Here is a 24,617-nt window from a genome sequence, read left to right on the forward strand (position 1 = left end):
AATTATTCATGTAATCTTGGCTAATTAATTAAGGATAAGTATTATCAATATCATAAGATTTTATTTCTTTTTATTAACTTGCTGAGGCCATCAGCGACCGTCCATCATCTTGTGATTTGTAATAAGAGAAACCGGTATCCTACTGCTTGGTTCATGACTGTATTGACCCAGTAATAAAGCTAGGCAAAGGGGGAAGGCCAACCCCAAATCGCCATCCGCAATCTCACCGGAGACTATCACATCTCCCTTCTCTCCTCTCCTCTCATCTACCAGATCGCTCTGCTATTTCTCAGGTCTCTTCTCCGTTTCTTATCTCTCTCTTTCTGTTTCTCGGTCTTTCGAGTTTCGATTGCCTATTTACCTACCGACTTCCTTTATTCTCAAGGTTGTATTTCGTTCCTCTCTGCGGAGGAAGGTGGTGCGGAGATTAACGGACCATCTGATAAATAATGGAGAGCGAGTTGGTGGAATTGTTTGAAGCGGCAAAGAAGGCGGCAGATGCGGCGGCCCTTGACGGAGTATCTCGCAATGGACCTGAGATATCGCGATGCATCGATGCTTTGAATCGACTCAAGATATTTCCTGTATCTTACAATGTTCTCGTCGCCACTCAGGTATCTCGCCGTTTTACTGTTTTCCCGTTTTAATTGCATAAGATATATCGTTATCATCTATCATATAATGTTCTCTTCAGCGGAGAAAGAAAAAAAAAAAAAAGAGGGAAAGTAGGGGAGAAAGGGATTCTGGTTAATTATTTGTCGAGCTGCACCTATATATCAGCTTTGATCATTGATTGAATATGTTGTGATTGCTGGTAACATTGATGAGAAGAAAATACTTCTGTGAAAACAAGGAACAAAGATTTCTCTTTCTCTATACCTAAGCATTTCTCCTGAATTACTGTTTGCAATTTTTTGGTTTCTGTGTAAGATGAAGAATAAGAAGTGTAAAAACTTGTGTTTGAAGGCAAGACTCTTTCTTTTGCTTTTGCTTTTGCTTTTGCTTGGGGTTCCTGATAAACCGAGGTGCTAGCTTTCTCTATCAAATAGCAAGAGAAAACTAAACTAGACTATAAAAAATTAATTTGTAAATAACAAGAAACAAGATTCCCTCAGTTTTTCCGTCAGACTGACACTAAGCTTCTCTCTTGCTAAGTGGAGGCACCTTATCTGCTGTTATTGATAGAAATTCGAAGTTATGGTATCCCTAAATACCAAAAAACTAGGAAGTTGTTGAATTATTCTGCTGTCAGCACATGAAATTTATTTGATTTCCATCATATGTCTATTTGAGTTAGCACATAATTGCTCTGGTTTCCATCCAGTTTCAAATTTCTTGATTGATATTCTTTTAAATGGTCTTATTCGTTAGATATACTTTACCTTTTTTACTGACTGTACATAAATACTTTAACAAAAAGGAATATAAGAATATATGCTGGAGGGAAGATAAAACTCCGGTGACCTAGTCCCTGCTTTTTTGTGTCCATTGATTTAAGCTGTCTGCTGTCCTTTTAATAAGAAAGATGATAATGGGCAATGGTTTTTCAGAGAACTATCTGACTGTGAATTGCATTTTTTTCGGAAGAACTGTCAAATGCTTTTAACCATTTCAATTACTTGCATTATCCTCTGTATGGATTTTACCATAGAGCAAACAAGTAGAATAATTTGTGCTCTTGTTATATATGTATTTATTTTTTTCGGGGATGTTATATGTATATTTCTCTTTTCGTGATGGACTAAAGTTCATTTTATTTCATATTACAGGTTGGAAAAAAGCTTCGGTCTCTCACAAAACATCCTGCAGACAAGATACAAACTGTTGCTACTGACTTGCTTGAGATGTGGAAGAAAGTAATCATTGAAGAGACAACCAGAAATAAGAAAAGTGGAACTAGTAATAATATACCGTCTGCAAAAACTCAGGCAGCAAAGGTGGAGAATGTCAAAGTTGAGAGAGTTCAAAAAGAAGTGCCAGTGAAGGTTGAAAAGGTTTCAAATGCTCAGCCAGTCAAAGTTGAGAAAGCTTACAAGGGTGATTCAACAAGAGCTACTAAGTTTGAGAAAAAAGAAGCAGAAGTGGATGCTGTCATGGGTGAGAATACCCGCAAAGAGGAAAGACATGCATCTATAAAGAGACCATCTCAGGCACCTAATGCTCCCCCGAAGCTGACGTCATTGATCAAATGTAATGATGTTTTACGTGACAAAGTTCGGGAACTCCTTGTGGAGGCCCTGTCCAAAGTTGCTAATGAGGCTGATGATGACATTAGAGAGGAAGTAAATGCAAGTGATCCTATCCGGGTTGCTGTTGCTGTAGAATCTGTAATGTTTGAAAAGATGGGTCGGTCAAATGGTGCTCAGAAGTACAAATACAGGTCTATAATGTTCAATATCAAGGACCCAAACAACCCAGATTTGAGGAGAAAAGTTCTTCTAGGAGAGATCAAGCCAGAGAGGCTTATCAGTATGACCGCTGAAGAAATGGCAAGTGATCAGAGGCAGCGGGAGAATAACCAAATCAAAGAGAAAGCTTTGTTTGACTGTGAGCGTGGTGGTGCACCAAAGGCAACAACAGATCAATTTAAGTGTGGTCGGTGTGGTCAGCGGAAATGCACTTACTATCAGATGCAGACGAGGAGTGCAGATGAACCCATGACGACCTATGTAACATGTGTAAACTGCAACAATCACTGGAAATTCTGCTAATGGATTTTCTTCAGGTTTGCCATCTGCAAGTGCAGGAAATAGAGGTCATAATCGTCGGAGAAGCTTTATCCATTTTACTGGGATTCGCTATTTGAGTTTTTCTTCTCATTCATGTAGGAGATTAATTCATGTTATTCAACTATAGGAACAATTTACTTCAGGGATGATTAGCCATTTGTCTTACTTTGGTCAGTGTCTCAGAAGGAGTCCAATCCTTTGAGAGAATCTGATTGTTTCTGTTGATTTTAGCTTTTTTGTTGTGTTAGTTTTGTCTGTTAGATGAATAGAATGCAGTTTAAATTTAATGTCGCAAATTTCTTAGAGCAACTCTTTGAATGTAGTATAGTATGCCCTGCCGAGTAGAGTACTAGATTTGAAGTTGAGGAGTTCACAGATGTGGATTGGAGACTACAATTGAAGAGACTTATCTATATATCTAATATTTTTTTATTGATACGTTCTTTTTGCAAATTAGTTTGAATGATAAAACACTTTTAACTAATTTATTTACATAATTATAGATTTTGACAATTATATCAGATGTTATATATGCACAAAATTGATGTTTCCTTAATTTTAGATATTTCCTAGTTTCTAATTTTTTTAAGGTTTTTCTTTGTTCTGTAGTAATTTTTTAATATTTGATCATATAAAAGGAATTTGTCTACTTATTTTTTTTGGGAAACTTTATTTTTCCTGTTATTAGACTTAGTATGATTTTTTTGGTTATACCGCATACATATAAAAAATTATATCTATGACAAAAATTAAAATTCTCAGTGAGATGTACAGTAAATATAGTTAAAAAATAAATATTATTAATAGATAAAAATAAAATATACGTAGAGTAATTACTACTGAATGGTATTTTAAAATACCCTGCTTATTTAGAGATGTCTTTTGTGTATGCTAATATTTCATAAGACGTACTTCGTTACTCTTGAGTGTATTTCCGACCATTTTGTATATGCAGTTAATATTTTTTTAATATTATAATATTTGAGTATATTAAGCTCTAAACGTTTTAAATATTTTACTAGTGGTACATTTAGAAAATATAACTATATTATGTTATAGTTTATGTTTATAAACTAGTGTGGTAAGTAATTATATTATATTATTTACACTTGCATGAGTTAAAAGAGTATTTATTTACTACTTACAACAAACTTTTAAACACATTGTTTGATTTAATAACATTAAATATCATACTTATTAGGGCATGAAAAATAACTTATAAAATAAAAAATAAATGTAAGTTTCCTAACTTTTTACTCTTCATTTAAAGAAATTATTCAATTATTTTTTTATATCTTTTAAAAACAATACTGTATATATTATTGATTAATGGGAGACCGACAAATAATACTTTGTAACGTCACATGTGTAATCGAATGTTAAACCGTTTAAATTAAATAAATCTCAAATTTAAACTTTAATTCATGCTTTTAAATTATAAATAATTAATTAAAGCATAACTTAAACCCTTAGAAAATTATTAAAATAGAAATTTATCCTTAAATGTATTTTCAATGCTTTTAAATTCATCCCTAAATTGAAATTTTGTCCGCCCCCCGTATTTCTCCATCGAGTGCATCGATCTTATTTATGAATAAGAAAGACGAGACTCAATGGTTGTGTACTAAATGGTTGTGTACTTAATGGTTGTGTATTGACTATAGAACGCTCAACCAAATCACATTTAAGAATATGTATCATCTACCAAGAATTGATGATCTCTTCGATCAATTATAAGGTACTAATTTATTCTCAAATATTGATTTGAGGCCCGGATATCAACAGATAAAGATTAAGGTTGAAAATATATTAAATATCGCATTCATGACAAAGTATGACCATTATGAATTTTAAGTCTTACCTTTTGGTTTAACTAATGCACCAACGATGTTTATGGATATGATAAATCAAGTATTCAAGCTCTATCTAGATAAATTTTTCATTATTCATTTATAATATCTTGACCTACTCCAACAATAATGATGAACATGCCGAACACTTGAGATACATTTTAAGGACCCTTAAAAGAGAAAGATTATATGCTAAGTTGAACAGGTATGAATTTTACCTCAATGGAATCTTCTTCCTCAGTCATGTTGTCTCTAAAGATGGGATAATAATGGATTATGCCAAGATTGATACAAAAGTGAACTGAAAACGTCCTACAATTGTTTCAGAAATTCAGAGTTTCCTAAAGTTGGCAAGTTATATTTTAGATTTGTTGAAGAATTCTCTAAGATTGAAACTCCCCTTACTCAACTTATCAGAAAAGATGTAAAGTTCGAATGGACTGATGGTTGTAAAAACAACTCCAAAGTATAATAGATCCATCCACACAATGTGACATGGAATATGCCTTTGATAGCCAACATTTTTTTTCACAAGTGAAAGCTCAATATATTGTAAGTGTCCCTCTTAGCCTATGATCTATATGATGAATTCATTTAGCAATGTTAAAAGATGACCAACATGCTATGGAAAGCGGATACTATAGAGTTAGAAAAAAACAAAAAATAGAACAAGCCTTCACTAAAAGAACATGGACAAATTGAAGAAGTTATGACATAAACTGGTGGTACCAGTAGATGAATCAAGTAGCACTTATTCAATAAATATAACTACACGTTAATATAGTCATTACAACGTACGTTATATAATTCATTACACATTAATATAGTCATGATTAAACATAAAATCCCACCATAAATATGATTGAGCATGGTTTATGATGATTTAATGGGGAATATGCTGAAGTAGAAACCAACAATGCCATAACGGAAAAAAAATGTACCCTTAAACCTTAATTATGAAACTCGCACAATACTTATATGATTATGAATAAGCAATAGGGCATGAATATTGCATAACACATATTCCACCTCCATCCTTATTCCTACTTCATAGGTCATGCCTTTTGCAAGTTATCTCAAGCTAAATATTGATGTCTCCCTTAGAAATAATGGTTGAGCATGATTTGGTATAATATCTAGATATTATAATGGTAAAGTAATCTTTATAGGTATACGACATTTGCTTTTGTTTGATAACATTAAGCTTGTTGAGCTATCAACTTTAAAAATCAGTATTGAATTAGCACATGAAAAAAGTATACAAAATCTCATCATTGAAAGGAATGCTCAAAGAGTATTTATTGTAATATCTTCCAAACACTAGTGTTATGGTGAATTTTGGCTATTATTAGAGGATGTTTTTGAACCGTCCTAAATAGTTTACATTTTTTTTATTATGAGTCAAATTTTTATATTATATAATTAGGTGATCAAGACAACATTTTTTATTATGAGTCCGATTTTTACATTATACAATTAGGTGATTAATGCCTTAACTAGGAAGGTATTGTGCAACGGCTCTGGAAATTAAAAGAAAATGTATATTAAAATTTTAAGTACAGAAGCGAAATAAAATAGATTATGGTTAACATCCCTTACACAATAACCAAAACGTATTAAAGTTATGAAAGAATAAGCTAATTAAAGGAAATACTATAAATGAATGCTATAAGGAAAACTATAAAGTCTTTAGGCTTCTACTCGCCGTCTTCCTGCGGAACGGTCTCGGGAACCAAATACTCCTGATCTGAAATGGTTAAGTAAGGAATGAGCTACACTAGCCCAGTAAAGACGTCACACTATCTCACTGTCACAGAAGTAAAGGTTGGTAGAAAACAAAAACAACCAATGGAGCATAATTTGTAACAAATTCATTTATCAATAATAATACCCCTTACTGTCCACTTACCTCGGTGAGATTCATGAAAACAACTTATGAAAACAATAATATTATAAATATTATGAAATCATACGCACTCTCTAACATAATACGTGTCATACTTTTATATTTCAATAATTAGGCAACAAATTTCCTCTTTTATCAGCCTACTAGTATCCATGGGGATCCATAGGGGTCCTCGCTACACGTGAACCAATCACCTTAACAACTTAATTCCAGGGTCGTCCCCATACACCGTCTAGTATGGGCGCCAAAACAATAAACCTCAATACTCCGTCCGGTATGAAAGTGAAGCGGCCGTCCCCATACCCCATCCGGTATGAGCACCAAAATATTTAAAGTTTTCATACCCTGTCCGGTATGAGACAACATTCCCGGTAGGGTTTCTTATAGACCTGGTCCGTCCACCATCTCCTAGGATATCTAGTGAGACTGTCAACTTATCCAATTATCAATTTAATCTCATTCTTATTTATCCTTAGTCTTCGTTACCCATTCAAACATAACTATTTAAGCAAGCAACGTGCATACACAAGACAAGCATATATTAAATTCACAAAATCAAGCAGTAGTGGAGCAAACAATGATTCATGCATTCAAAATCATAGAATAAATAAGCCACATACCGTAACATATTTAAAACTGTAAAATAAATAAAACAGGAACTGACCGAAAAATATATCAGATTCGGGCTCCATTAGCAACCTTAATTAATTATACATGTCTATTAATTCATAAAATACCGTTTTATCATTTATTAAACTTTAATTCCATGATAGGAAATAGGGTGAAAGATTCTTACTTGATTCGGAGTCTAAAACTGGATTTTTACTACGCCTATGGGAAGTCACTAAATTTTCTGAATTTCTCTCCAGGAACTGAAACACACTTCCGGTACCTACGCATGTCCCCAAATAACTCAAAATCAGACCTAAGGCCTATTCGGCCAATTTCGGAATTCCGGCACGGCGGCTCCGCCGTGCTTCGACGATGGCACCACCGCCCACGGCAGCGATCCGCCTTGGGTTGGCTATTTTCGGCCGAATTCAGCCAAACTAGCACCAGTTCCTGCGAGAGAACACACGTAAGCTCCTCGGTGGGCCGAAAAAACATAAAAAATTGAGACTTACCGGCAGCTCCTCTGGTGCGAGTTGTGATTTAGTGTTTTGCTCTGGTCAACCTGTAGAGGAAGGAACGGTGGTCACAATGGTGGAAAAATTACTTTAAACGGGAATCGAGAAGGGCCTCATCGGAGGCAAAAATCAAAGAAACCCGCGGCAGCGTCGCTGGACTTTGGCGGCATTTTCTGGTCAATTGGCCTGTGGTTTAGCTCCGATTTGGCCACATGTGGGTTTAGAATCGAAATCCGAGCCATGAAAATTTTTTTTACCTCGTTTGGCAGCCGAAAAGTTCTCCGGTGTGGCGGCGGGTGGCGGCGGTCAGTTCCCCCGGTGGCTGGGCGATCTTTTTTGGCGAGGGCTCTGGCGGTTAGGGTTTGGGTTTGGGTATGGATGAGATTATTTATAACCTTCTGCTTTTAATCTGAGCCGTCCATCGCGATTTAATCTGGACCGTCCGATCGCGATTAAATTGAAAATGAATCTGGACCGTCCATCGCGATGCGATCTAGGCCGTCCGTGAGTGATTCAATCTGAGTCTTCTGCATGCGTGCAATCTGGGCCGTCCGCACGCGCTTTTAATCTGGGCTGTCCGTGTGCGCGGGGACGGATCTCAGCCGTCCGATCGCGCGCACGCGGATCACCCACGTGGCTCCGTTCCGTGTGGCCTCCCACTTCAGCGTCTCTGCCACATGGCGTGTGCTGGTTGGTCGGGGTTGCTAACGAGGCTTCTGATGTGGCGCAATTTTTTTAAATTACGTTTTGACCCATGTTTTTCGATTTTCTTTTAAAAAATACCCCCAAAATCCGAATTTTCACCCATTTTTTCCAAAATTATTTTCAATTAAATTTCAAAAATAATTTTACCCCTTTTTATCATTATTATTATTTTTATTTCCATTTAATTAAATTAAACTAAATTAAATACATATATTATTACATAAATAATCATTTAATTCATATAAAATTTACAAAAAATTAAAATAAAACAAAATAATATTAATAAAAATAATAATAAATTTGGGGTGTTACAACTCTCTCCCCCTTAAGGAAATTTGGTCCTCCAAATTTGCCTCTTACTCTTGATCGAACAAATAGGGATACTGGGCTCTAAAGTCTGATTCTAGCTCCCAAGTAACCTCCATTGGCATGTGGTTCTGCCACACGACATTTACAAATGATATTTCCTGGTTGCGGAGTATTCTGCTCTTTCAGTCCGTAATACCGACTGGTACTTCCTCATAAGATAAGTCCTCTTAGAGTGGAAGCGGTTCATGAGCCAAGACATTAGAGGGGTTCGGGTTATACTTACGTAACATGGATACATGGAACACATTGTGGACCTTGGAGAGCTCTGGAGGCAGTACTAGTCTGTAGGCGGCAGTACTAATCCTGTCTAAGACTTCACATGGTCCAATAAATCAAGGGTTCAGTTTTTTCCTCCTACCGAACCTACTAATTCCCTTGAAAGGAGTGACCTTAAGAAACACCCGGTCGCCTTTCTCAAACGCTAAATCTCTCATCTGGGTGTCCACATAACTCTTCTGCTTGCTCTGAGCCGTCTGAATGTTCTTTCTGATTTTAACTATTTAGGACGTGATCTCCTCTACCAACTCCAGCCCGAACAATTTTCTATCGTCCACTTCTTCCCAACAAATCGGCGATCTGCATGGGCGCCCATATAACGCCTCATACGGAGCCATGCCAATACTCGCTTGGTAGCTGTTGTTGTAGGCAAATTATATCAGGGGTAAATGATCGTTCCAATGGCCCCTAGAGTCAATGACGCAAGCTTGGAGCATATCCTCAAGTGTACGGATTGTCCTTTCTGATTGTCAATGAGTCTGAGGATGGAAGTCAGTACTGAGAGACAGCTTTGTTCCCATGGCTTGCTGAAATCTACTCCAAAATCGAGAGGTGAACCTGGGGTCCCTGTCGGATACCATTGTCACTAGAACTCCATGCAATCTGACTATTTTCCGGATATACATTCTTGCCAACTTGTCCAAGGGATCGGTCATCCTGATGGCTAAGAAATGGGAAGACTTGGTAAGCCGGTCAACAATTACTCAGATGGCGTCATGTCTAGAATGTGCTTTAGGTAATCCCGTTACGAAGTCCATGGTAATATGTTTCCATTTTCACTCTGGGATCAGTAAAGGCTAAAGTAACCTGCCTGGGCGTTTATGCTCTGCCTTGACCTGCTGACATACCAAGCATTTAGATACAAAGTCGACTATGTTCCTCTTCATCCCATTCCACCAAAATCGGGGTCGCATGCTTTGGTACATTTTGGTGCTTCCGGGATGCATGACAAACTTCGAGGTATGGGACTCTGTCATGATGTCTCTCTTTAAGTCACTGTCGTCTGGGACACACATCCTGTCCTGGAACCGGAGTAACCCATCGGTAGAGACTTAGAATTCTGAACTCACTCCCTGTTCTGCATCAATCTTGCGGGCTATTAGAGCGGGGTCAACTGACTGGGCTTCCCTTATTTTCTAGATTAACTCGAGCTGGACGGTCAGATGACCCAAACATGTGACTCTCTTCAGGTCCTGAAGTCGAACCTGTTGTGTGGCCCCAATTTGCCTGCATTCTGAAACCATCATTTGGGTTAAGATACCTGCACTTTTCCTGCTAAGAACATCTGCCACCACGTTGCCTTTACCCGGATGGTACAAGATATCATAATTATAGTCTTTAAGGAGTTTCATCCATATTCTCTGACTCATGTTGAGATCCTTTTGAGTGAATATATATTTCAAACTCTTATGATCAGTATAGATCTGAAAGGTCTCTCCGCCAAGTTTTCAAGGCGTGTATGATTGCAGCAAACTCCAAGTCATGGGTGAGATAATTCCTATTATGATTCTTTAACTGTCTGGACCCATAGGCTATGAACCTTCCCATGCTGCATTAGGACACAACCTAGGCCTAGATAGGAGGTATCACTATAAACTGTACATCCCCCCGATCCACTCGGTAAAGCCAGCATGGGTGCAGTGGTCAGCTGCTTCTTTAATTCTGAAAAACTTCTTTTGCAGTCCTCATTCCACTGAAACTTGGCATTCTTCTTTGTGAGTCGGGTTAGGGGAGCCACTAGACTAGAGAATCCTTCAACGAACCTGCGGTAATAACCTGCCATTCCCAGGAAGCTACGGATTTCATTAACTGACGTCAACTTCTCCCAGCCAAATACTACTTCAACCTTTTCGGGATTCACTAATACTCCTTCCTTCGATATGATGTGTCCTAAGAAGGCGGTCTGCTTAAGCCAGAATCCACACTTATTAAACTTTGCATATAGCTTCTTTTTTCTGAGGACCTGCAAAACTTGGGCTAGATGGTGAGCATGCTCTTATCTGCTTTTTGAGTAGACCAAGATGTCATCGATGAACACGATAATAAATTGATCCAAGAATTCTCTAAAGACCCTGTTCATCATGTCCATAAAGATGGTCGGGGCATTGGTTAGCCCGAATGGCATGACTAGGAACTCATAGTATCCGTACCTGGTTCTAAAGGCCGTCTTGGGAATATCTTCTGTTTTTATTTTCACCTGATGGCAACCTAATCGCAGGTCTATTTTGGAGAAGACCTACGCACCCTACAGCTGATCGAAGAGGTCATCAATTCTAGGAGGGGGATATTTGTTCTTGATTGTGACCTTATTCAATCCTCTGTAAGCAATATACAGTCTCAACGTTCTATCTCCCTTCCTTACAAAAGTGACTCCAACACCCTAAGGGGACACACTGTGTTTAATAAAACCACTGTCTTGCAATTCAATGATCTGTTTTCTCAGCTCTTCCATCTCAACGCGGCTCATACGATAAGGAGCAACCGAAATGGGCTGGGTGTCTGGCTGTATGTCTATGGTGAACTCGACTTCCCTGTCCACTGGTAGTCCGAGTAGTTCATCCGGAAACACATCTGGAAAGTCTCGGACTACTGGAATCTCTTGAATATTATTCTCTTTCTTGGGCTTGCCTAGTTAGAGAAAATAACAAGGTTAACGTACTTGATAATTAAGAAAACTTGTCATCAAGGAATAAGTACTAAATGATTTTATTAATTTGTAAATGCCTCTTCATTAGGAGGATTAAATATAACCTTTTTGCTAAAGTAATCTATGGTGGCGTGATACGCTGCTAGCTAGTCCATCCTTAAAATTACATCAAAATTCTTCGTGTCTAACCCTATTAGGTCTAGACTCAGTTTCTTATTTGCTATCTCCATGGCAGAAGCCTTGTAGACAACTTCTTCCAATGCCTCTTCATTATGAGGATTAAATATAACCTTTTTGCTAAAGTAATCTATGGTGGCGTGATACGCTGCTAGCCGGTCCATCCCTAAAATTACATCAAAATTCTTCGTGTCTAACCCTATTAGGTCTACACTCAGTTTCTTATTTGCTATCTCCATGGCAGAAGCCATGTAGACAACTTCTTCCAATAGTGTTTCACCCCCAGCAGTAGACACAAATAACATTGAATCAAGTTTATCAGGTAATACATTAAATTTGGATGCAAAAACATGTGAAACAAATGAATGCGATGCACTAGTGTCAAATAAAACACGAGCAATATGGTTACAAATAGTGTACATACCCTATACCACGTCTGGGTTGGCATCGGTATCCTGTTGTGTGAGGTTGTAAATCTTGCCTTGAATAGGAGGTTTTTCTTGATTTTGGTTCCTCGAGCACTCTCTCGCATAGTGCTGGGCACTACCACATATGCGACAGGTGTTGTTGAGGCGGTAGCATGGTCGGTCCCCGTGATCCCTGTCGCAGTGCTGACAGATCTTACCACGTGCTGCCCCTAGAGCCCAAGGGGGAGCCTGGATCACCGGTCTGGGCCTCTTATTTTATTGGACATGCGCAGTCGGTGCTGGTCTGTGGGGTGGAGCTGAGGGTCTGTGACTCCCTGCTGACTGAGGAAGGGTGTTGAAACTCTTCTCCACAATCTGCGCCTTTGCCAGAACGGTTGAGTATGTCTTAAGCTCTAGTACAAATAGGTGTTGCTTGATCTTTGGGCGGAGGCCCCACTGGAACCTCCTAGCCTTCCTACCCTCATCCATCAATATCTTAAGGGAGTATCGGCCCAGCTCTAGGAACTTACGAACATATTCCGACACCGTCATGTTTCCCTGGACCAGCTGGACAAACTCCATCTCTTTTAAATGTCGGATGTGCTCGGGGAGGTACTCCGCATGAAAGGCTGCTAAGAACTGCTCCCAAGTGACTGGTGTAAGCAGGGTGGTCTGCTTGAGCTCCAACTAACGATCTGTTTCCCCCACCAGCATGTAGGAAGCAAGGGTAACCCTCTGCTCAGGAACCACTCCTAAGGTCTTGAAAGCCTTCTCTGTCTCCGCCAATTAGTACTGGGCATCTTCGAAATAGGATTTTCCTGCAAAAGTGGAAGGGTTCAGTCTCCTGTACCTCTCTACGTAGCCCGAGTCAATCAAAGAAGGAGTTGGGTCCCATGGAAAGGGGACTGGGCCGGGCTGAGGATAGACTGGGGGGTCCTGTGGTAGAACCTACTGATATAGTGGGGGCATTAGATTATACTGTGGCAGTGCTGGACAATACTGTGGCTGGGGCACCGGATTATACTGCGGTGGTGGTGCCGGGTGGTACTGTGGAGGAGCAGGCTCGTGCCGGGGGTTCGGGATCCTCTCCCTACAATGGTGGCTCAACCTGTGGTACTGGGAGAGGGTCGGGTAACTCCCTTCTCTCCTCTCGACCTTGCTGGGCAACAATGATCCTTTCTAGCATCTCAAATATTTTGTCTACATCTTCCCGAAGCGAATCATCCCGGGCTACTCGGTCTTCCTCTTCTCATCTCTCTGTACCTGCATTTCACAAGGAAGAGTTGAGTAATGATTCATCGGTTAGTATTTCTCTAAGTATTATTGTGTAAGAGATGAGTCCGAAGAACGCGGCTCTAATACTAACTACAACGGTCCCGAAAATTAAAAAGAAATGTATATAAAAATTTTAAATGCGGAAGCGAAATGAAATAGATTATGGTTAACATCCCTTACACAATAACAAAAACGTATTAAAGATATGAAAGAATAAGCTAACTAAAGGAAATACTATAAGAAAAACTATAAAATCTTTAAGCTTCTACTCGCCATCTTCCTGCGGAACGGTCTCGGGAACTAAGTCCTCCTAATCTGAAATGGTTAAGTAAGGAATGAGCTATACTAGCCCAGTAAAGACGTCACACTATCTCACTGTCACAGAAGTAAAGGTTGGTAGAAAACAAAAACAACCAATGGAGCACAATTTGTAACAAACTCATTTATCGATAATAATATCTTTTACTGTCCATTTACCTAGGTGAGATTCATGAAAATAACTTATGAAAATAATAACATTATAAATATCATGAAATCATACGCACTCTGTAACATAACACGTGTCATACTTTTATATTTCAATAATTAGGCAACAAATTTCCTCTTTTATCAGCCTACTAGTATCCATGGAGATTCATAGGGGTCCCCGCTACACGTGAACCATTCACCTTAACAACTTAATTCCAGAGCCGTCCCCATACCCCGTCAGGTATGAGTGCCAAAACATTTAAAGTCTCCATACCTCGTCCGGTATGAGACAACGGTTCCGGTAGGGTTTCCTATGGACCCGGTCCGTCCACTATCTCCCAGGATATCTAGTGAGGCTGTCAACTTACCCAATTATCAATTCAATCCCATTCCTATTTATCCTTAGTCTTCATTACCCATTCAAACATAACTATTTAAGCAAGCAGCGTGCATACACAAGGCAAGCATAAATTAAATTCACAAAATCAAGCAGCAGTGAAGCAAACAATGATTCATGTATTCAAAATCATAGAATAAATAAGCCACATACCGTAACATATTTAAAACTGTAAAATAAATAAAACATGAACTGATTGAAAAATATATCAGATTCGGGCTCCATTAGTAATCTTAATTAATTATACATGTCTATTAATTCATAAAATACCGTTTTATCATTTATTAAACTTTAATTCAGTGACAGGAAATAGGGTGAGAGATCCTTACTTGATTTGGAGTCTAAAATTAATTTTTTACTGCGCCTACGGACAGTCCCTAAATTCCCTGAATTTCTCTCCGGGAACTGAAATACACTTCTGGTACCTACACATGTCCCCAAATAACTTAAAATCAGACCCATGGCCTATTCGACCAATTTCAGAATTCCGACACGGCGGCTCCGCCGTGCTCCGACGACGGTGCTGCCGCCCGCGGTAGCGATTTGCCTTGAGTTGGCTGTTTTCGGCCATTTCCGTCGAAATTCAGCCAAACTAGCACTAGTTCCTGCGAGAGAACACACGTAAGGTCCTCGGTGAGCCGAAAAAACACAAAAAACTGAGATTTACCGGCGACGGAGCTCTCCGGTGCGGCGGCTCCTCCGGGGCGAGTCGCGATTTGGTGTTTTGTTCTAGTTAACCTGTAGAGGGAGGAACGGTGGTCACAATGGTGGAAAAATTACTTTGAACGGGAATCGAAAAGGGTCTCATCGGAGGCAAAAATCGAGGAAACCCGCGGCAGCACCGCTGGGCTTTAGCGGCGTTTTTCGGCCAATTGGTCGGTGGTTTGGCTCCGATTTAGTCACAGGTGGGTTTAGAATCGAAATTCGAGTCAAGAAATTTTTTTTTACCTCATTTAGCAGCTGGAAAGTGCTCCGATGAGGCGGTGGGTGGCGGTGGTCGGTTCCCCGGGTGGCTGGGCGGTCTTCTCCGGCGAGGGCTCTGGCGGCTAGGGTTTGGGTTTGGGTGTGGATGAGATTATTTATAACCTTCCGCTTTTAATCTTAGCCGTCAATCGCGATTTAATCTGGTCCGTCCGATCGCGATTAAGTTAGAAATAAATATGGACCATCCATCGCGATGTGATCTAGGCCGTCCATACGTGATTCAATTTGGGTCGTCCGCACGCGTGCAATTTGAGTCATCCGCTCGCACTTTTGATCTGGGCCGTCCGTGCGCGCGGGGACAGATCTCAGCCGTCCGATCGCGCGCACGCGGATCGCCCACGTGGCTCCGTTCCACATGGCCTCTCGCGTCAGCGTCTTTGCCACGCGGCGTGTTCTGGTTGGCCAGGGCTGCTGACGAGGCTTCTGACGTGATTTAATTTTTTTAAATTGCGTTTTGACCCATAATTTTCGATTTTCTTTTCAAAAATACCATCAGAATCCGAATTTTCACCAATTTTTCTCAAAATCATTTTTAATTAAGTCCCAAAAATAATTTTACCCATTTTTATCATTACTATTATTTTTATTTCTATTTAATTAAATTAAACTAAATTAAACCCATATATTATTACATAAATAATCATTTAATTTATATAAAATTTACAAAAAATTAAAATAAAATAAAATAATATTCATAAAAATAATAATAAATTTGGGGTGTTACATATTGTAAGTTCTTGAAGAGCAAACCTGTTTTATTCTTTATTTATTATTGTAGGATGTTTTTTGATTTCTTCATATTTTTTCTTTTTTTTATAAAAAAATACTATATACATAAAATGAAGTAAATCACAATATAATAATATAGTATAATACTATATTATTTATTCAAGCTTATAAAAATGAATATTTTTTTGCAATTAATATTTTGTATTAATGCATAACTACTTTTCTTTTAATAAAAATTTAATTAAATAAAACATCTTAACACTCTAAATATATGTATCTTGTATTCAAATACACATACGTACATGTGTATGTATATATTTGTATATATATATATATATATATTTCAACAAACCCAAACGTATTTCAGATATTATAAATTTTTTTATTTTTCCCAGTGCAAAATGGTTTTCTTCTATACCCTATTATTGAGGAGAAGCCATAACGATTTGAACTAGTGCCCATATTATAATTATGAAACAGATGATGAGTAGGCTGCATTTCATTTCTCTCCAAAACTCACCATGAGAAGAAGGGAACAGTTGCAGAAAATGGCTTAAGTTTTAAAAAAAGAAGGGAAGAAAAGAAAAAAACTCGAGCGAGGAAAGGAATTGAGTCCGTAGCAGTAAACGGGCAAAAGCCAAAAGCCAAGATTTGTGGTTAACCATTCGTCTCTCTTATGTCCGTCTGCGAAATCATCGGCCTCTGTGATCCCCCTAATACTTTTTCGGCCAAACTAATCACACTCTCCCTCTTCATCCACCCCTAAGTTTTTCATCCCCCATCAAACAACAAATAAACCTAAACCCCCCTTTTTGATTCATCGCACCCTGAGATCTGCTTTCTTCTTCTCTCATTCTGTTTCCATCTTTTCTCTGCAATCAATTTGATTTGTACACTTCGTGATTTCGAATTCAGTGCATTGAAACATCTCTGATCAAGCTCCCTTTCACGATTCCCGAGACGATAACCCTCCTTTTCCCGCGATTTTCAAAAGGTATGTGCTCTCTCTCTCTCTCTCTCTCTCCCTTTCTCTCTCTCTCTCTCACACACACACATTTTCTCAGCTAATCACCACATTTCGCTGTTAAACTGCTTTTCCGAAATCTAAATCGAACTTCGATTTTGCTTTCTTATCGCAATTGAGGTCTGCCAATTTTCTGATACGTCCCAATTATGTCCTATTTTGTCCATGTGTTTTCCGTTTTGGCATATAGTAGTAGATCTGTGGATCGTTGTTGTTATCTGGATCTGATCGGGTTTGTCCATATTGAAATCCGCGCATCACTTTGCGTTGGATTTAGCGATTTATCTCGGCATGAGCAATGAACGACCTTTTTGCCCCTGTTTGCTTCTGCGCATAATGTGACTTGAACGGTATTTTTCTCTTTTATGCGGTCTCTAAAGCCCTTGTGAAATTGAGAACCATATCTACAGGGTTGTTTTGAGCTGCATTGCTTTTTCGCGGAGTACTGATTGGGACGAAATCTCTAGCGACCCTTGTTTCAAAAGTTGAAGTTTGCCCTTTTCCTATTGATGCATTGCCAAGGTGGACTCAAATGAGTTAGTTGATTGGGAAAGAAAAATGTGTTGCTTGGGGAAGCCCAGGTTACTCTAGTCTGTGAGATTTTGCTGCGTACTTGGATTACAAGAGATATACTGTGCGCATTAATCTTTGTTGATAGTGTCCTGCAGTGGGCTGGGTTATTTCAAGTTTCTCCAATGTGGCAATTGGAGAATGCTTTATGACTTCTGGGCAGCCTTTGCTGTCATCAGATACTTCTTCTGCAGTGCATCCTCGAAATCACAGCTTAGGATCCATTGGTTGCCTCTGCAGCAATGTTTCTTTTTCATCCTCTAGCTTTGAAGAGGGACAGAGCAATTACTTAGATGTAAAGGAAGGAGAAGAAGAAGAAGCTTTCTCTGTTGGTGAAACTGCTTTTCAGCCAAGTCCCCTTGAACGTACTCATCCACTAGAAAAGACAAGGAAGTTCCACTCTGTTGATCTTCAATTCTTACGGCAGATCTCATTGGTGCGCCCCACGCGCGAGAGGAAACATCTGGTATCGTGGGGTGCAATGGAACTGAACAACAATGCCAATACTTCCCCAGCCTTTGAAATTTCTAGAACTACTACAGTACAACGAGAAAAGTTCCACAAGTCACAGAAGTCCTGCCGGAAAAGTGTGGGTTGTGGAGATAACTTGTTACATGGAGAGAATCCTCGATTGATATATATCAATGATCCAAGAAGGACAAATGACAAGTATGAGTTCACTGGGAATGAGATTCGAACTAGCAAGTACACGTTGATCACTTTCTTGCCAAAGAATCTTTTCATTCAGTTCCACCGGGTTGCCTATTTATACTTTCTGGCTATAGCTGCTCTGAACCAGCTTCCACCTCTTGCAGTTTTCGGTAGAACAGTATCCCTTTTTCCACTCTTGTTTGTGCTTTGTGTCACGGCAATTAAAGATGGCTATGAGGATTGGCGAAGGCACAGGTCAGATAGGAATGAGAATAACAGGACGGCACTGGTGCTTCAAGATGGGGAATTCCGACCAAAAAAATGGAAAAAGATATGTGCTGGTGAGGTTGTCAAGATTCATGCTGATGATACAATTCCATGTGACATGGTTTTGTTGGGTACAAGTGATCCTAGTGGACTTGCTTACATTCAGACGATGAACTTGGATGGTGAGTCAAATTTGAAGACAAGGTATGCTAGGCAAGAAACAGCTTGTGTGGTATTTGAGGGTTCCACAGTATCGGGTTTGATAAGATGCGAGCAACCAAATAGGAACATTTATGAGTTTACTGCCAATATGGAATTCAAAGGACAACAATTCTCCCTTAGCCAGTCAAATATTGTTTTGCGTGGTTGTCAGTTGAAGAACACGGATTGGATAATTGGTGTTGTGGTATATGCTGGACAGGAAACTAAAGCCATGTTAAATAGTGCTGCATCTCCTACCAAGAGAAGCAAGCTAGAAACTTATATGAACAGGGAAACCCTGTGGTTGTCAATTTTTCTTTTTGTCATGTGTCTGGTCGTGGGCCTTGGAATGGGTCTATGGCTCAACCGTCATAGGGAACAGCTTGATACCATGCCTTATTACAGAAAAAGATATTTCAAAAAAGGGAAAGATAGTGGGAAAACATTCAAATACTATGGGATCCCAATGGAGACTTTCTTTTCCTTTTTGAGTTCTATTATTGTATTTCAAATCATGATCCCAATCTCTCTTTATATCTCAATGGAATTGGTTCGTTTGGGGCAGTCGTATTTCATGATTGAAGATAGGCATATGTATGATGATAGCTCTGGCTCGAGGTTTCAATGTAGATCATTGAATATAAATGAGGATTTAGGTCAAGTACGATATGTATTTTCTGATAAAACTGGGACACTTACTGAAAACAAAATGGAATTTCGAAGAGCAAGTATTCATGGAGGGAATTATGGGAGCTCTTTTCCTCCTATTGGTTCGTCACAGCAACAAAATACAACAGGTATTATCTGAAGACCTTTTCTCATTTTGTAACTCCTTTCTGTTAACTTTTTAGTAATTTTTCAATTGTTTCAATGCTCTGCTTGCTATATGTTTTGAGTAGATATTTATCTTTTTTTTTAATCATGTATATCTTAATGGTTATTGCTATTTATTGTGCTTGAAAAAATATATTATTTTAAGAACAAATTACAGTTTGATATTTGGTAGTTTAATGTTTTTTACATTTAGTAGGCTATAGCTTATCTTAGCAGTTTTAGTACTCTTGATTTGATCATTAGTAAGACAATGTAAAATCATTATTTTGAACAGGAGGTGGGTTGGTATCTTAAAAAAATTTGATATCTGAAAAATTCATACAGTACCATCTAAATCAACAGAAAAAAAACTGAAGTTTACTAATTTTGACACATAGACTTCCTCAAAGCAATCTATATTTTTTTATTCTTTTATTATTTGTTTGTATTTGAAGTTTTATTGTTTAGTTTATTTTTTTTATTTTAGTTTATTTATTTATTTTATTATGGAAATTTAGATATGATCCATTTGGTTGTTAATTTTTTAAAATTTAGGCTATTCATGTATTAAACTAATGGTATTATTTTACATAAGTAGCGGTTAAACTACAAGTTAACTGCTAAAAGTAAATTACATTCATTGAATCTTGCAGTTTCAAACTACAGAATATCAAACTGTAATTTGCAATTAATTTAATCAATCAAACTGAATAAACATTCTTTTTATCTTGGCATTGCACAGTTGGTTGCAGTTGCAAGATCTTTTTATAAAAATCATATTTCCCAAGTAAAATTTCTTGCATCTAGCTATTTAAACTTAAATGCTTGCTACTGCTTTGCTGCTAATATTTTTGTTAATTTTCAATTATCACATTGTTTCTTTTGTTGTGTGTTTTACTTTTATATATCCCTCTTCTTTTTTATGTGTATTTTAATCGTTATTGCTGTTCATTTGGTCACCGAGATATTACTTTAATCGTACTGAATAACACATTTTTGTACAGGCAATGCGTAATTACTTGCAGTTGTATATCATTTTATAAAAATAATGTTTCAGAGATCTCTATGATATTTTGTTTTATAATGTTTCTACGTAGGCAAATCTCCTTTACTGCTAATACTTTTATAATTTTTCGTTTGTCCCACATTTCTTTTGCTGTGTATTTTCTGCAAATATATTCCTCTTGTTATTTGTATTTTAATTTAATGGTTATTGTTGTCCAATTTGGTTGCCAAGATATTAGTTTCATCTGACTTCAAATCTCATGGTCCTGGCCTTGGGATCTGTTCACAGGTCCAACAATGAGGAGCTTTGAAGTAAGCCATTAGTGTGGTTGTTGGATTTGTGGCCTTGACAACCTATCTTGAGGCTTATTTAAAAAGAACCTCCAAATTCCAGAGCTTGCCCCGTTTTTTAGACTACTTAACTAATTTTTTGATACGTTTTGTTAAGGATGGTTTGATATGTATTCTATTTAATATTACAATTTTATATATACACATTCTTATAGGACGGGAAAAGGAAATAAATAACTAGTTACAATTAATTATAAAAGATGTAATTTACCCGTATATCCTTTAACCTAATTTACTCTTTCTTTAACGCTTCCTTTCAAGATGGAAAATAGATGTTTGTCTATCTCCAACTTGCCAATAAGAGCTTGAAATGCCGAATTTCTTTAGCCTTTATTTAATACATTTGTCTGTTGAAAATTGATAGGCACATGTGAGGTATATATTAAGCCACTGTGAAGTTTTTCATTGATGAAATGTTTATGAATCTCGATGTATTTGGTTTGGTTGTGTGCACCAGAGTGTGAGCGATGCTTATGACCGATTTATTGTTACGGTATAGGTACCTAGAGTTTTTCCACTTGATTCCAAGATCTTCTAAAATTTTTTTTATCCATAATAGTTCAAATACCTCTCATGCCATTTTCTGGAATTTTAATTCTGCACTTAATCTCTCAATTATATTTTATTTTTTACTTCTCTAGTTGATTGAGTTGCCTCCAAGAAGGTACAATATCCTATGATATACATTCTGTCTACAACTGAATCTGTATAATCTGCATCAATATAGCTTTTACGAGTAGTTTATCACTCTTGCCGAACATAACTCTTTTTCTAGGTGACTTTTTTAGGTAATGGAATACTCTATAGGTTTCTTGTAGGTGTACTTCTTTCGGAATGTGCATGAATTGTCTTATGACACTCACTGAATATGCAATTTTTGATCTCATGTGGGATAGGTATATCAATCTCCCAACTAATGTTTGATATATTTCTTTCTTTGCTTGTATATCTTCTTTTACTATTCCTAATTTGTGATTAGGATAAATAGGAGTACTAACTGGTTTATATGTTAACTTGTTATTGTCTCTCAACAAGTTATGAATGTATTTTTTACTGAGAAATAAAAATTTAAGATTTTGAGTGGATGACTTCAGTTCTTAGTAAATGCTTCAACTTATCAAGTTTATTGATTTTAAATTCTTTTATTAGACAATATCTTAGTATCAGTTTTTCTTTCTTATCATCTTCTGTTGTGATAATATTATCAACGTATATTAGGAGAGTTGTAGCTCCCCTTGTCTCTGAGTGTTTGGTAAATAGAGTGTGGTCTGTTTAAATCCTAAATCTATCATCATTCTTACATACCTATAAAATCATACTCTTGCCGGTTGTTCGAGTTCATACAAAGTCTTCTTTAATTTACTTAACTTCTTTGGTCTTGGTTCTTTGTCAAAAATGAGATATCCATAAATTTTTTCTTTAAAATCTTCATGCAATAAGAATTTTTTTTTGACATCAAATTGTTGTAGTTGTCAATCAAAATGAGTAGTTAATGACAACAAGATTGGCTTAATATTCATTTTGGCTACTGGTGTGAATGTTTTCTGATAATCTATCCCATATGTTTGTGTTAGTCTTATGCCGTCAGTCTCGCTTTATTTTTTTTTGAAAATAAGCTGGTCTCGCTTTATATATCTCATTTGTCTTGTTTGTCTTGTATATGATTGTAAAATCCTATTTGCATCCCACTGGATTCTTGTCGTTGTCTAGATCCAACATTTCATGTGTATAGTTTTTTTCCAGTGTTTACATTTCTACATTCATAGTATTTTTCTATTTTTTACCAAATAGTGTCTCAAATACTATGTTAGGAATAGGCTTAGTATTCAAAACTTGTGAGAAAATTTTTATGCGACAGTAAGCACTTATAAAATGACACTAACTGTGAGATATGATAAAAATAATGTTTAATACATTCTCTTGTGCCTTTACAAATTGGAATAAGTATATTATTATTAAACTGTATAGGTTCTACAGCACTTTTTTCAGTTACAGGATCAAGGTCGGATTCTTGGACTTAAATCCATTTTAGCTATTGGTGCCAATGTCTCCTGGTCATCTATCCCAGGATCAGAATTTTTTGTTATCCTTTATGGCTTCCTAAAGGGAATTTATTATGAACTGGATTGCACATAAACTTTTTTTTTTCTAAAAATATTTTATAGAAGAGTAAGACCTAGGGTCATAAATCACCTGCCTTGTTAGGCTGCATTAGATCTACTATTTTCTGCAATTCAGGTGAGTTAGTCATGTCCTCTTGAATTGCATGGAAAATATTGAGGCGTTTAAATAGCTGCTAATCCACCTGCCTTGTTATCTGCTTCCTGCTTGTTAAAATCCCATTTGTTACCAGTTCCTGAGGTTTCTATAGGAGCAGAATCTTCATTGCCAAAGAACTTGACACAAAGTGGATTTGAGTTTAGGTGCCTTCCCCACCTCTGCCTGTAAATCCCTATGTTCTCATTTCCATTTGTTACCAGTTCCTGAGGTTTCCATAAGGGCAGAATCTTCATTGCCAAAGAACTTGACACAAAGTGGATTTTAGTTTAGGGGCCTTCCCCACCTCTGCCTGTAAATCCCTATGTTCCCATTGCTTTTCTTATTTCCTAACCATTCAAACCATTATCCCACACCTTCTCTTGGACCTATAACTCGACGAGGACCAAAATTGAATTCCTTCCCATCTCTCTTAGTTTCTGGCCCGGTCTCCATTACACCGAACATCGAATTGATTTTGAGAAATCGATTTCTTTGTTTCCATTTCACAGGCACTTAAACCAGATAGTTAGGTCGGATAAAGCAGCCTATTAGACATTGACTTTCTGCTTGTAAGCCAGTTGTGCCCTTATTGTGCTCCGCTGTCAACTCATTCTCCTGCAATTATGTTGGTCATTCTGCAATTACAATAAATACTCATCCAATAATTTTAGACCAACATTACAACTTCTTCAAATAAAATTTTCCTATTTACACACACCTAATCTAGGCTGAATTCCAGCATTTTTGAAAATCGAAAAGAAAAATAAAAAGGCCAAGGAAACCTGTTGCCTTGTGTTATTATTCCCTCAAGTAGTGCCAGCACTACTTCTTGCTGTCTTTTCTCAAAGGGTGCTACTTTGATATTCCTCTTCTTTAGCTGAAAGCAGAGGTCCTCTAAGACTTCTCCCTCCAATTCCAACCCTACCTTCTAGACAAACTAGGCTACTTCATTTCCTCCCGGCAGCAAATTCTGACAAATAGAGGAATTTCCCACCATTTTTTTGAAACACTTCAGGCAGAAAATATCTACTCGTTTCTCTAAACCAGCTGAAACCTCCTCTTCTGATTAGACATCAAGGACAACAAAATACTCACCCACACCATCCGTTGTAAGTTGTACCTCCAAATGTATGATAGAAGACTCCTTTGAAAATTTTGAAATGGCAATCTTAATCAAGCTGAAACCATATCTATTACATACTTGAACTCTTCTTTTTGGTCTTTTTTGTTCGCCAGAAAATCGAAAGACTACAATAATTACCAAAACACAATGGTTCACCACTCCGACTGTAACATATTAAAAAAAAGAATTCCAATGGTTAGAGGGAAGAGATCAAGGATAAGTAATGTAGACATTGAGATTCTTAGCTTGTTATATGTAAGTATATTTCCATTTCTTGCAAGTTGCAATGATGTGGTGGTCCATGTCA

At 37.5% G+C, this 24,617-nt stretch overlaps 2 protein-coding genes across 3 annotated transcripts in view; both read left to right on the plus strand.

Moving 5' to 3' along the window:
* The first annotated feature begins 135 nt into the window (after positions 1-135).
* Positions 136-3,016, plus strand: TFIIS (transcript elongation factor IIS). Its single transcript, XM_022038194.2, has 3 exons — positions 136-293; positions 386-614; positions 1,770-3,016. Exons 2-3 carry the CDS (start codon positions 450-452, stop codon positions 2,709-2,711), a joined length of 1,107 nt encoding a protein of 368 aa, XP_021893886.1. The 5' UTR covers positions 136-293; positions 386-449; the 3' UTR covers positions 2,712-3,016.
* Positions 3,017-16,458: 13,442 nt separating this feature from the next.
* LOC110811603 (phospholipid-transporting ATPase 1-like) overlaps positions 16,459-24,617 on the plus strand; it is a 34,810-nt gene continuing 26,651 nt past the window's right edge. Inside the window, exons 1-2 of one of the 2 annotated variants that reach the window (XM_088223222.1) lie at positions 16,459-17,040; positions 17,261-19,556. In XM_088223222.1, the coding sequence (XP_088079348.1) occupies positions 17,789-19,556 (1,768 nt within the window). In that variant the 5' untranslated portion in view covers positions 16,459-17,040; positions 17,261-17,788. The remainder of the gene's footprint in view (positions 17,041-17,260; positions 19,557-24,617) is intronic. The other variant, XM_088223223.1, reaches the window with a different exon arrangement.

Source organism: Carica papaya, chromosome 6 (genome assembly GCF_054855325.1).
Source record: "Carica papaya isolate Zhongbai chromosome 6, ASM5485532v1, whole genome shotgun sequence".
In the NCBI taxonomy this organism is placed as follows: domain Eukaryota; kingdom Viridiplantae; phylum Streptophyta; class Magnoliopsida; order Brassicales; family Caricaceae; genus Carica; species Carica papaya.